We start from the raw sequence: 12,988 nt of genomic DNA, 5'->3' as shown, positions 1-12,988 counted from the left end.
CCTGTAAGAAGCGTCTTACACACCCACCTACCGAGACGGGCTCCCTGTGCTATCTAGTTCACCTTCCTCCAAGCCACACACATGCATCTGCCCATGTCTGTGGTCATTCCCGAAGAGGGCGAGGATAACAAATTAGGAAATCCAGTCTCTTCTCTTGTTGGGGACTCCAGATGTGACGACAGTGACCAAAGAGTAGGCGTGATCCCCTAGTGGAGCGGGCACCCTAAATTCTCCTAGCTTGTCTATCAGGCCCATCTGGAAAGGACCCAACACCTTTCTTTTTCAGCCCCCTCACGTTCTAAGCGTGGATTCCCCAAATGGTGCGTGCACTCCAAGCACAGACACGGCCAGTGTGAAATGTGAAGGTTTGGAGAGAAGTAAAGAGTGAATTCTGACATCCAAGCCTGCCGGATGCTGCCGGGGGGCCCTGGGAGACAGACCAGCGACGATCCCTGCAGCTGGGAGGCTCGTCCGGGCCAGACTCCTGGCCCCATTTCCAAATTGAAATCCGTTTGCCCGGCCAGCAGCACTGGGAGTTAATTTTTCTATCACTGTATTTAGGAATTAATTTCTGGAGAACTTAATCACCACTCCTCTCCCTCTCCTTCTCTCTCACCCCCTTCCTTTCTCCATTCCTTTCCCTTCTAATTTTCCACTTGGCTGGGAATTCTCCAGCAGTGAAAGTTCAGGCTTAGGGGAGGGCAGAGGTAGCTGCTTCATTAGAGAGGATAATCTCATTGGAACCACTGGCTTGAATAATAACCCTTTGCAGGGGCCCAGGGCCTTTCTCCCCACGGGCTTTTAGCACCTCTGATCTGGGCCTGGAGGAGCCAAACTGCAGGGGAAGTGGAGTGAGGAGGGGAGGTATGAGGAAGGTTAGCAGGGCAGACCCCAACCCTGGGGTCGGGTGTGTCTTCGAGTCGCCTGCTTCCTGCTGGCCGTCTGCAGGTCTGTGTTTGGAGCAGGGGTGACAATGGCGGTGGCAGAGGCAAATGTCTGAAAACTCAAAGGCACATAGTATGCACTTTCTGAATCCATATACGCTCCAGTTTTCCTACCCGGGAAATGGATGAAGCAGGAACCCTTCGAGGGTACCCCTACAGTTGAGGGACACCCTTTGGGCAGTACTGGGAGCCCCTTGGAAGGATATGTGTAAGCCCCCCTCCCCACCCAGGAGCCAGGAATGAACCCTTTGCACAATTCCCAGCTCTCGCCCAGGCCGCCAGGAATCACAGTCCTAGAAAAGCAGGAGGCCAGCCCCTTGACAGCCCCTGCAGGAAATCAGAGAGAATTCGTTCTTCCCCTTCCATTATCCTATCACATTTAAGGTCAATTGTCTGTGCTTTTGGACATTGGCAGTCTCCTCCCTCCCAGACCCTGAAGGATAGTAGAAATGTCAAAACGTCCCTGGCTCTGACCTTAAACTTGACTTTCCACTAAGATAACTGAGTTCTCAATACCCTTTGACAGCTGTTAAGAAAACAGAGCTACAGCCTGGACCATCCTCTCCCTCTTGTCTCCCTCCTGGCCTCTGGGCTGTCCTTCTCCTTCATTAAGAGGAAAACTGCTGCCGCCTTGCCTTTCTTTTATCTTTGATTTGTCCCGTGCGCCAATCGGGAGAAGATCTGTGTTTCTACATCAGCTCCAGTTTGGAGGGGTCAAATGAGGAGGTCAGAGAAGGGGTAACAACACTAACACTTATTGAGGGCTTGCTATGAGCTATACCCTGTTCTAAATGCTTTACTCACATCATCTCCTTTAATCCTCATAACCCTATTAGGTAGGTCCTATTTTATACCCATTTTATAGACAAGAAAACTGAGGCATCAAAAGGTTAAGTAATCTGTCCAAGGTTATACAGTTAGACAGGATGTTTTAAATTATAAATTATAGGTGGCTTCCCTGTAAGACCTAAATTTGGGAGGAGGAGATGAGTAGTTACTTTGCAGCTCTCAGGAGCAGTGGTAAGATACAGCCACACGAACTCTGGAAGCAGCAAACAATACGGGTAGGACGTGTTCTGCATTGATCCCCCAGCCAGACATCTTGCCTTGGCCCCTTCCCCAGAAGAGAGAGAGAGGCCTCTCTTTGCTATCTGAATCTCTATTTGGTAACTCCAGGTGATGTTTAGCCTGGAAGCAGCTCCATTCCCCCCCTCCACCCCTCTTCATAATTTAATCAAAGGCATTTTTCAGACCCACTGATTGCTCTTGGAAATAGGAACTTCAAAGTTGGGGCGTCAGTGAATAATTTAAGCCTGTACTGGCTCTCTGGATCTGCTGTTAATGGGAGTAATAACACTATTAATAGTGATGTCGGCGCAGACACTCTGGAAAAGTCCATAACATTAGCTTAATGGCTGAAGGTAATGGAGTCCTCGCAGAGGATCTGGCCTGGTAAATTAACTTCCAGGTCTTTCAGGCAGACGCTCCCGTAGCCGTCGGTCAGCTAGAGCAGCCAGGGAGTGCCACGGGGGTGACCAGACTCCCGTCTGACCCTTCACTCCCGGGATGGGGTTTCCTAGAAACACCCTGGGGAATTCGTCTTTGTCCAACAAGTCGCAATAACATTCAAAGTGCTTCCTAGCGGAAGGCAGAAACAGTGGTGGCCTAGGGGAAAAGATGGAGGGGAAATGTTTAAGTTGTCCAAAAGACACAGAAGGGGCATCGGGAAGACTAGAAAACTGGGTTTAGTAGTGCATCTGTGTCCCAGTACTGACTCTCTCTGGCTAGCTGGTGACGTCAGGCGAGTGACCTGCAGTTTCCTGACCTGTAAGGTGGGGCTTGTCACGGCATTGTTGTGAGGCTTAAATGACATGAAATCTAAACCCATATCACAGTGCCTGACAAGCACTTAGGACTCATAGCCATGGCTGCATTGCTCAGGACTGCGTCTCGCTTTCCATTGCACTCACTTCTACTGGGAGGTCCTCTGCTTTGTCCCCGTGTCTCCCCTCATCCTTGGAGGGGCAGCTTTAGTCCATGACCTACAGTGATTTCTCCTTCTTTGCTAAATTCTTTCCTTGGACTCTCAGGCTGCCCTTCTTGTTGTGGCTGAGCACGCGAGGAGAGATACCCACAGCTTTCTCCCGAGCCTGGGAGTGACCCCAATGGCAGCTCAGGGTGTCCAAGTGCCTCCCTTCCCTCGTCTCCTTGCCTGGTGCCACACCTGTCTGCTTCTTGAGACAGATGTTCCCTCCCCACATCTTCCCCCACCCCCAGGTGGGGTCCACATCCCTCTTTCCTACTAAACTGTAACAGCTCCTGGCATCTTCCTTCCTCTGCAACCTCTTTTCTCTTTAACCCAAAGAGATCAGCAACTCAGGACAGGTGTCGCTGTATCTTGTCTTAGCTTGTCCCTACCAGGACCCAGATTGCCCCCACCCCATAGCGGAATCAGCCACCCAGAGTTTCTGAGTTATGTCTACTCGGCGAAGCTCTGTGGTCTCAAGGTTCATCTGATTTGGATTAAGTACCGTTCCCCGAAACTCAGATACGCCCCTGCAGCGACTTCATGCGATGTGTGCATCTGGGTGAGGTTCACGTTCTTTATGTGCAACTTTCACAAGCCCCCCAGCCCCTGAAACTGAACGATTCCAGGTCACACCGCATGTGGTCCACCTGTGACGCAGTACACTTTGCACAGCACAGGACATCAAACAATGACAGCAAACCTCAGATAGCAGTTGCCCGGTGCCGTAGAGCCGCGATTCTGATCCAGAGCTTGCTTTTGAACACTGCACTCTGCTCCTCCGATCCTTCCTTCCCTCCCTCCCGCCCGCCTACCTGAGGGGATTCCAAAATCAATCGGCTGCTGCTTTTGAGAAGCTCACACTTAGGAGAGGGCTGTACTCAGCCCGATAAATGTCACACAATTTAAGACGTTGCAGACTGTAGGAAACTCCAGAGTGCTACGGGGCCACTCTTTGCCTAGGGCGGGCAGGAGGGACTGCAGGTGCCTGGTGGCTGAGCCTGGTCTGGAAGGGAAGGTAGGACAGGTGGAGAAGTGGGGGAAGGGGAGTCCAGAGAGAAGAATCGGCCTGTTGGAAGGCCAGGAAGTCTGAAATATTGTGTTCTATACATACAGAGAGAACGCATCTCAGGCGCCCTAAGGCAGAGGAGCAGCGGAGGGGAGGAATAGGCAGGACTGTGCGATGTGGGATTCCAGGGGCAAAGGGAGTTAGGATGCCTCCAGGGTTTCCGTGTTTGGCAAGAAGTGGTTGGAACTGTTATACCATGTTTCCAAGTGTGGCCAGGATGGAGAGGAACAGGCTTGAGGATGGAAACCAAAAGGACAGCTCTGGGCATGCTGAGTTTGGCGGAGTCCTGAGAGCTGCCGGAAGTGCCCAACGTCAGTGTCGGCCCCACCCTGGACCACAAGGCCATCTCCTGGGTAACTCTCGCTGTGTCCCTCCCAGGTGCACCCGGAAGGAGCGCTGCGAGCGGTCCAGGGAGCCCCGCAGGTTTGCCTCGGAGATGAAGCAGTGTGTGCGGCTGACGGTCCACCCCAGCAACATCTCCGTCTCCCAGTACAACGTGCTGGTAAGGGGCGGGGCGGGCCAGGGATGCGGGGAGAGCCTCCTTACCAGAAGGCACCTGAGCCCCAGGTGAGGGCCGGGCCGAGCATGGCCTGCAAGAGCAGATCTAGATCAGGGTGGGGTGTTGAAGGGTGAGTGTCCCTGGGGATGCCAGCAGGGGACAGGGACAGGAATATTGGGGAAGAGGCTCTACTCGTAAAGAGTAGAAAGACAGGGAACAGTGTCACTTAAAATGATCAAAAATGTAAAAAGGGTGTTGGGAACAACATGATGGTCTATAAAATGAGAAAGACGTATGTGCAGAGGGAGAAAGGGGCGTGGGTGACGCCCAAGTCCTGGCACTGGGCACTAGGTGGTGGGTGTTGCCACTTTGCTGGAACTGGGGACAATGGAAGAGGAACTTGGCCAGTAAGACCTGAGCCCTGCTCGTGTTCTCACCACAGAAATCCCCTAAACGCTTCCGCTTCCTGGGCCGAATCCGCTCAGATTCTGATGGGGTTTCCTTTACATCTCACCCCGACCTCCGAGTGCTCCTGTGATGAACAGGGCCTCTTCTCCGCACTAATACTGCCTCGTGCTTTCTGTCTCTTCTTCCCCATGATCTCTCTCCCTCTCCCTCTTTCTCTCTGTTTCTGCACCCTTCCTTTCCCCATTCCACCCTCCTCCTCCTCCTTCCTCTCCCCGTGCCCGGCTGTTCCCAGCTGGTCCTGGAGACATACAATGTCCCAGAGCTGTCAGCTGGCGTCAACTGCACCTTTGAGGACCTGTCAGAGATGGATGGGCTGGTGGTGGGCAATCAGATCCAGTGCTACTCCCCCGCAGCCACGGAGATGCCCCGCATCCTCACGGAGAACGGTGAGCCGGCCCAGCAGGCAAAGCGGGGTGCACGTCCTCCCCCTGCCCGGACAGGGAGAACTCAGGACAGATGCAGGGGACTGAGGGGGCCTACGGGCAGGGAGGGCCGAGGAAGGGGTGTGGGTTGGCCGGTGTGCTACAGGGGGTGCAGTCTCCCTCCACTGCCCTGGGAGGTGACTGCTGCAGCCTGTCTCAGCCCCGGGCCTGCGTCCAAGTTTGACCTCCTGGGCGAGGAGCAGCTGCAGAGAGGGTGAGGCAGGACAGGCCAGCAGAGCACGCAGTCAAGTTCAGCCCACTGGGGTTGGCCTGGCAGGCAGTGGAGGCGGGAGGCTGATCAGGACGGGGAGGCCACACAGCCAGGTCTCTGACGGACCCTTGTCTCCCCCCACACACTCACCTGTCTTCCCAGCACTGCCTGATGTTGGTGGCCATCTGCACTGGGGAGGGCGGGAGTGGACAGAGGCTTGACACTGGCAAGGGACAGCCCGGCCTGGGCAGATTGATCACATGTTGTCCCTCCCATGTGGGCTTGTCACATTTGTTCAGAGCTGATTGATTAATGAGGCTCTCAGGGATGGCAGAGAACAAGGCTGGAAGTGGGGGCCTGGGGTCAGGGCTGTGAATTAAACATGGGCTCCAGCTCCTCCCTGGCGCCAGCTGGGGGTCCCAGGGTCTCCTGCCTCAGTAGAGCCCTGAGACCCCGCAGGAGGGGTGGCAGAATAGGGTCTGCCTTTACAGAAATGGGGAATAAGCTTGTGTGTACATGCACATATACATACATGCAAAACTGTGTGCGTAGTTTGTGGCCGCATTACCAAGGGTCTGCATATCTTTGTCACCCTGGTTGCAAACCTCTGTGTGTGTGTGTGTGTATGTGTGTGTAATTCTGTGAGTCTGGCAAGGACATCATGTATGAATGCACATTTGAGCACCTGTCAGAGTGAGCGTGCATGTGTTTGTGTGTTGTGTGTGTGTGTGCATGCATGGGGCAGATGAGCAACCTGGGGCGACAAGTGATACAATGTGGTGGGGGACAGACTAGAACCGCCCTCTGTAGCTGCTCTCGGAGTTGTCCTGGGACTGGGCCCTGCCGCATCAGAGCCTTGGTGCAGCCGAGAGCCTCCCAGGGGCAGGCTCCCTTTCCTAGGTACATCACCACTGAGGCCCGTGCCAGGGGCCTCCCCTGACCTCTCGCCGGCTCTGCCTTGCAGGGGATCACCACGTCGTACAGCTGCAGCTCAAATCCAAGGAGACGGGCATGACCTTCGCCAGCACCAGCTTTGTCTTCTACAACTGCAGCGTTCACAATTCGTAAGTGCCCTGGCCTCACTCAGCTGTCTGCTCCTGGAGTCTGGGTCCATCCAGTGATATGACCCCACTGCTGTCCCCAAGAGCCACCGTGTGGAAGAATGAGACAGGCCCTCTCCTCTGGTGCCCACAGGTTAATGGAAAGAGAATGGAAGGAACAGAGATGAGAACCCAAGGGGTGGATGCTCCACATCCCTAGCCCCTTCCTCTTCTCTGGGATACACATTCCTAACCTGATGCCATTTCCGTCCTCTGCTGGGGTGGCACATCTCACCTGAGGAGCAGAGCAGCCAGCGCCATGGTCAGAGGAGAGGAGGGGTCTGAGTGGAGAGAGAAGCCCCCACGTGTGTCCAGGGGAGGGCAGTGGTCTAACGACTCCCCTGGTGCTCAGCTCTGCACAGCCCTGCAGGCCGGGCCAGGACGCAGGCTGGTGGGAACCGGGGGAGGCAGAAGGGTGCCGGGTGGGCGGGCTCTGGCCGGGGGTCAGGAACCTGGCTCAGAATCCAGCTTTGTGTGACTCGGGTATCCACCGACCAAGAGCAGGCGTGGAGGGCAGAGGCTCAGGCTCTGGAGTCAGGCTGGCTGGGAACCTTGTCCGTCCTGTGCCCCAGTGTCCTCTGGCAACAGGGAAGCAGTGGCGCCTCTTCCAAGGATGTCACACAAATGTTCAGCAGCTGGCGTGGCAGGAGCAGTCATTGGCTGGGACACTGTGCTGGCTGCCAGCCCTGAATATCAGCTCTGCCCAACCCCAGGACGGCCATGAGGGTTAAAAGGGCCGTTCTAAGGACCGCAGCATTCAGAGCTGCGTCTCGGCACTGCTGGGACCTGACCTCCAAAGCCTGCTTGCTTTAACACGCTGCTCTTGTCTCCTGTCCGGCCAGGATGGGCAGCTGACCACACCACAGGCGTGCTGGGGCTCTGGGTTGGTAGAATTTTAGGGTTCACAGATCTGGTAATGGCAGCTGTGAGTCCAGAGCTTGGCTGTCTTTGGGCCCCAAGTAAGGAGCCATCCCGCCCTCCCAGCCAACAGTGAGCTGCTTCAGCAGTGGGATTCTCCTCCTGCCGCTGGCCACGCAGCAGCCCCTGGCTTTGCTATGGGTGGTGGCCTAATCTCTCCCTCCCTGCCTGCCCCTCTGAGGAGGCAGAGTAGGTGGGTGAAATCATGTGTGAAGTTTCCACTCAGTCCATAAAACGGCTTTAAGCATTCACTGTGTGCAAGGCAGTGTGTTCCTCACAGATGCGGAGGAGTCAAACGTGAATGCAACTCGGAGGCTCCCTCCCCGCCCCCGAGAGTTCACGGCCCAGTGGAGGGGCCAGACAGTTAACAGTGAGGTTAATGCCACCAGGCCAGTGCTGTCCCGAGCTGTCAACAGAGATGCGTGGGAGGAGGGGCCAGGGTGCACAGCTCCGCCTCAGTCAAGGAGGTGCCTGGTGGAGGAGTCGCGCTCCAGGTGGAGGGACGGTGTGTGGGGAGAGCGTGACCTGTTCATGGTGAAAGCGACAAACCCCTGTGAGGACAGTAGACCTGGACACCCTGAAGGGCTTAGCCTGTGTAGAGAGACATTTGAGTTTTGGGGAAAGGGAGCCATGTGGGGTTTCTGAGCAATGCGGAGCTCTTACAGGGAGGCTTTGTTTTCCTGGGGGTCAAGGGCAGTGGCAGGCAAGGTTGCCCACTGTGGAGGAGCCCATCATCCTGGGATAGCAGCCTCACTGCCTCCCTCTGCCAGGGGTGTCCACATGGGCCCTTGCCGGCTGAGACCCAGAGTGAATCTGAATTAAAACCTGATTTTTTTCTTTGCCCCAACACTAACGGTCTCTCCAGACAAGCTCCTCTATTTCAGACCTTATCGTTCCCCCTTCAGCAAGGAGGATGTCATCCTGCAGGGATGGGGATGGGCTCATTAGGCCCTGGAGGACCAGGGTTGTCAGCTACATATGGGGAAGGGGGGCGGCCAGAGACTCTCAGCTTCCTGAGGACTTGGGGAGTACGGGGGTGGATTTGTATGAGATCTGCTCTTCCTGAGCATTTGAAGTGGTTTCTCTGAATATTAAAAATGTTTTGCTAGACCCTAGAGGCTTAGGTCCTCTGCTTTGAGCTCACCCAGGTTCCTCCCCTGTGCCCAGGTGCCTGTCCTGCGTGGAGAGCCCGTACCGCTGCCACTGGTGTAAATACAGGCACGTCTGCACCCACGACCCCAAGACCTGCTCCTTCCAGGAGGGCCGAGTGAAGCTGCCTGAGGTAGGTCCCCCCCAGTGTGGCCAGTGGTGAGTGCCACTTACTGTGGGCACAGGGTCTACACAGCAGGCCTTCCCTTAAGAGGAGAAACCAAAGGAAAACCCTGCAGAACCATACCCTTCCTCCCCAGCCCTGGCTCTTACGGGACCACTCATGAGAGCAGTAAACAAGCCAAGCTCTGTGCTGGGACCAGGGGTTCAGGTCAGCCTGGGAAGTTCAGTTACAGACAAAGATGTATGTCAGGTCCCTCCAGGAGGAGGATGCACATGCTAGGTGAGTTCTGGAATAATTCCAGAGTGTGGTTGTGTCATAGAAGTAATTGTGAGTGCGCAGCAGGACTGCATGCAGGCTCCTCAGCTCTTTCTCAAGCACTGTTTACGGAGAAGGTCTGGGACCAAGGAGAGGAAACTGAGTAAAAGAGAGAAAGAGAAATAGAGTGAAAGGATGGTCAATTTAGGAACCAGAGCAGTGGTTCTCAAAGTGTGGTTCCCAGGTCAGCAGCGTCCACATCAGCTAAGAACTTGCTAGAAAGGCAGTCTTTTCCTCCACCCCAGACTAACTGGATGGGAAACTATGTGGTTGGGGCCCAGCAATTTGGGCTTGCACAAGCCTTCCAGGTGATTCTGAGGCTTGGTCCAGTTTGGAAAATCACTGAGATAGAGTTTTGGTCCAAGTTTAAGACGTTAAGACATTGTCTTTCTATTCCTTCCTAATTTTTATTCTTCTCCTTGAAAACTCTTTGTCACCATAGTAAAAATGCATTCTGCCAATGCTGTGGCCTCTCTTAGAATGCAGAGTTGTGTGTGAGGACCTCAAAGGTAACAGGCATGAAAACACTTCGGGAAAGTCTGCTGTTGTCCAGACACCGCAGTGTTTTGCACTCTCTCAGGCAATGTTGAACTCAACAGGCCCCAGCATCTCCATCCCAGCCCCAGCTTGGATGTACCTTCCAGCCCCCTTCACACACCCACACAGGTGCCATGACCATGTGGCAAGCCCCACAGCTGTGACAGCAGGGGCTGTGCAGGTGCAGGAAGCCAGGGGCATAGAGAGGACAGACAGGCCCATCCAGGGCCTTCACTCCCTCCCTGACCCTAGTCTTCCACTGGGAACCCTGCCTCTGGCCAAACCCTCATGGCAGGAGGGAAGCTGTCTGATACCCGAGGCTGAAAGGGAAGGTCGGTGCACACCCCATACTGACCCCTGCTTTACTGGGCCCCTCTGGCGCAGGGGAGGTGACGGCACCGTGCTTAGCCATCAGAAAACCCAAGCCCCAGATCCCATTTAGCCCGGGCCTGGATGGCTGGGCAGGAGTTCCGTAGGTGCAGCGTGGGCAGAGCAATTCATCTTAGAGGTGAAGACCAGGAGTGGGGAAGTCGTCAGGGGAGAGAAAGATCTGGATCGAGTAGAGGGCCAGGGAGCAAACGGGAGAGAAAGAGCAGAAATGGGAACACACCCATCGGGCTAATGAAGTGATTGGGGACCTTTGAAATACTTCAGATAGTGCAACTGTTTGGATTTCATTTTATTCTTGGGACCTCTCCACGCTTAAAACCTTTGCCACATGTATTAGTCGGGAAAGCCGGAGAAAGACCAAAAACCTGCCTCGACTCCCATCGAGTTCCTTGCAGGAAACGGGAAGAGACTGCGGAAGGCTCGGACATGGCCCCTCTCCCTCCACAGCAGGGTCTGTCCCTGGCTGGAAGTGACTACTCTAGATTCACAGTCAGCAAAAGAGACCCAGCCCTAGACTGTCCCTTTAGAGGGAAAGGGAGTAAAGGGGTTACATCTTGGCTTTAAAGTAGGAGTGTGAATCTCATGTTTATGAATCAAAGACAACACGGACCTAAAGGTAATAAGAGATGTGGGTAGGAGAGCCGAGGACACCGTCTGGGCATGCAAATGCTGATAAAAGGCTGCACCATCTCATCAACCCAGCCAGGCCTTTGTCTTGGGGCAGGTTGGCCCACCAGGGCCAGGAACAGGGTTCCAGGAAGTATCCTGTTCTTGTTTTGGTCTGAAACCTGCAAATAACTTGCTGGGAGTTAAGACGAAGTGGTTTTCAGCTTCTCTCCAGCTCTCTAGACTGGTGTATCTGGCAGAGGTTTTATGTGCAGAGAGGCCTGAGAATAAAATGAAAGCAAACACAATTGAGCTATCTGGTGGATTTCGAAGGCCTCTAATCATTTAATTACCTTGGAGGAGCTTTTTAAATTTCTGCTTTTTCTTTCTTGTTTGCTCCTCTTGTGCTAAATTTCTTTTAAATGTATAAAAGGAGCTTGCATCTGCTACTCAGGGGCGAAAAAAGAACTAGGAGAGAATAAAATAAGAGCCCACCCTGGTTCCCAGGGCAATGCAGGAACCCCTGTAGAAGAACGTATCTCGGGGCCCCCAGGAAAGGAACTGGCCTGGAAAATCATGGCCCGTGAAAGGGTGCAGAGCTGGACTAACCCACTGCCACTGCCCTTCAATCCTTGGCATCACGTGTGGGCTGTGCTGTGTGAGCCTGGCCGGCCGTGACAGTGACAGACTCAGGGTAATTTGGAACCGCCCAAACCTCCCTATCACACTGTCACATGGCAGAAACTCTGGCTGCTCTTCACCTTGGATGTTGGTTTATTCTGAGTGAAGGAAGCTCTCAGGGTGGGCTTCTGGTGCAGGAGTGGAGACCACATTCTACCTGGCTCCACATCAGGACCATTTTCAATGTGAGCATGGAGGAAAAGCCGGAGTGGACCGCTCATGGGGGGTGGTTGCGGTGGCCTCTTGCAAGTGAAGGTAGCAGAGGGGAAATAAGTGAATAAATACTTGTGGACTATTGACTGACTCCAGCCATTCTGAGTTAGTAGAGGGAGGTCCTTGTCCTCAGAACTCAAAACAAAGTCCCCAGCTGCTAATGGAAGCATGATGATTTTTTAATGTGTTAGTTCTGTTCCTTATATTTTTGCATTATAAGTATACATATATTTTAATGTTATGCAGTCATGTGTTGCTTAACAACAGGGATATGTTCTTTGAAATGCATCATTAGACAATTTTGTCTTGCAAACGTCATAGACTATATTTACACAAACCTACATGGTACAGCCTACTACTACACACCGAGGCCGTGCAGTATAGCCTATCACTCCTGGGCTATATACCTGTACAGCATATTTCTGCACTGAATACTGTGGACAGGTGTAACACATGGTAAGTATTTATGTATCTAAACATATTCATAGAAAAGGTACAGTAAAAATACAGTATTATAATCTTATGGGACCACTGTCATATATACAACCCATCATTGACTCAAACATTGCTATGTGGAGCAAGATTGTATATATCTCTAGGAAGAGACAGTAGCAGGAGTATGGGGTGGAAAAGAAAACTACACAATTGAGGGGTGATTTTGTGGAAGCCATTAGTCACTATTGTCCTCTTGCCACTCCAGAAGGGCTTAATCACAGCACGATACTGTGGAGTTTGGCTATGATGTAGCTGTTCATTCGTCACTACCCAAGCATTGCCTATGCTCAAGGCATTGTGAGAGGTCTAAAGGTGAACAAGATCTCTGCAGATCTGTAGTTAGAGGTTTGTAAAATGGAGTCTACATGCTTGCTAAGGCTCTGTAATTATAAGTAGAAACAAGCTGGAAAGCACCTAGGAGAAATCCACACCCAAGACATGTGAGTGTCAAGGCTGGGTGAGTGTCAAGGCTGCACCTAACAGGGTGACTGTACCCTCCAGGCCTGTAGCTCCCCTGGACAGCCAGGCCAAAACCCTCCCTCTTAGAATGAAGATATCCCCAGGCCCCAGTGATTCTTCTGGAGTGCCTGGATTTTCATTTCCTTTCCCCCTTTGAGTGAGGGTAGGGGGCACAGACAATGTCCTTTTATTAGCTATGAGTGAGGCTGCCAGGTGGCTTTCATCTATGCAGCACCATCTTGCATGCCCAGGAATGCTTTCATCTGGCGTCTTCCATTTCAGCATTGGCTTTGTTGGCTGTTGCCAGGGATGTTGAATTGCCTCCTTTTTTATCCTGAACAAAGAGGGTGTTCAGGTGAGGT

General features: G+C 53.3%; 1 protein-coding gene across 1 annotated transcript in view; it reads left to right on the top strand.

The window, feature by feature from the left end:
- PLXNA4 (plexin A4) overlaps positions 1 to 12,988 on the top strand; it is a 424,461-nt gene that overhangs the window by 310,398 nt on the left and 101,075 nt on the right. The window contains exons 6-9 of the mRNA XM_012739739.3: positions 4,418 to 4,541; positions 5,239 to 5,392; positions 6,604 to 6,703; positions 8,825 to 8,939. Of these exons, the coding sequence (XP_012595193.1) occupies positions 4,418 to 4,541; positions 5,239 to 5,392; positions 6,604 to 6,703; positions 8,825 to 8,939 (493 nt within the window). The remainder of the gene's footprint in view (positions 1 to 4,417; positions 4,542 to 5,238; positions 5,393 to 6,603; positions 6,704 to 8,824; positions 8,940 to 12,988) is intronic.

The sequence above is a fragment of the Microcebus murinus genome, chromosome 9 (genome assembly GCF_040939455.1).
Source record: "Microcebus murinus isolate Inina chromosome 9, M.murinus_Inina_mat1.0, whole genome shotgun sequence".
In the NCBI taxonomy this organism is placed as follows: Eukaryota; Metazoa; Chordata; class Mammalia; order Primates; family Cheirogaleidae; genus Microcebus; species Microcebus murinus.
This window is presented reverse-complemented; position numbering and strand designations above follow the sequence as displayed.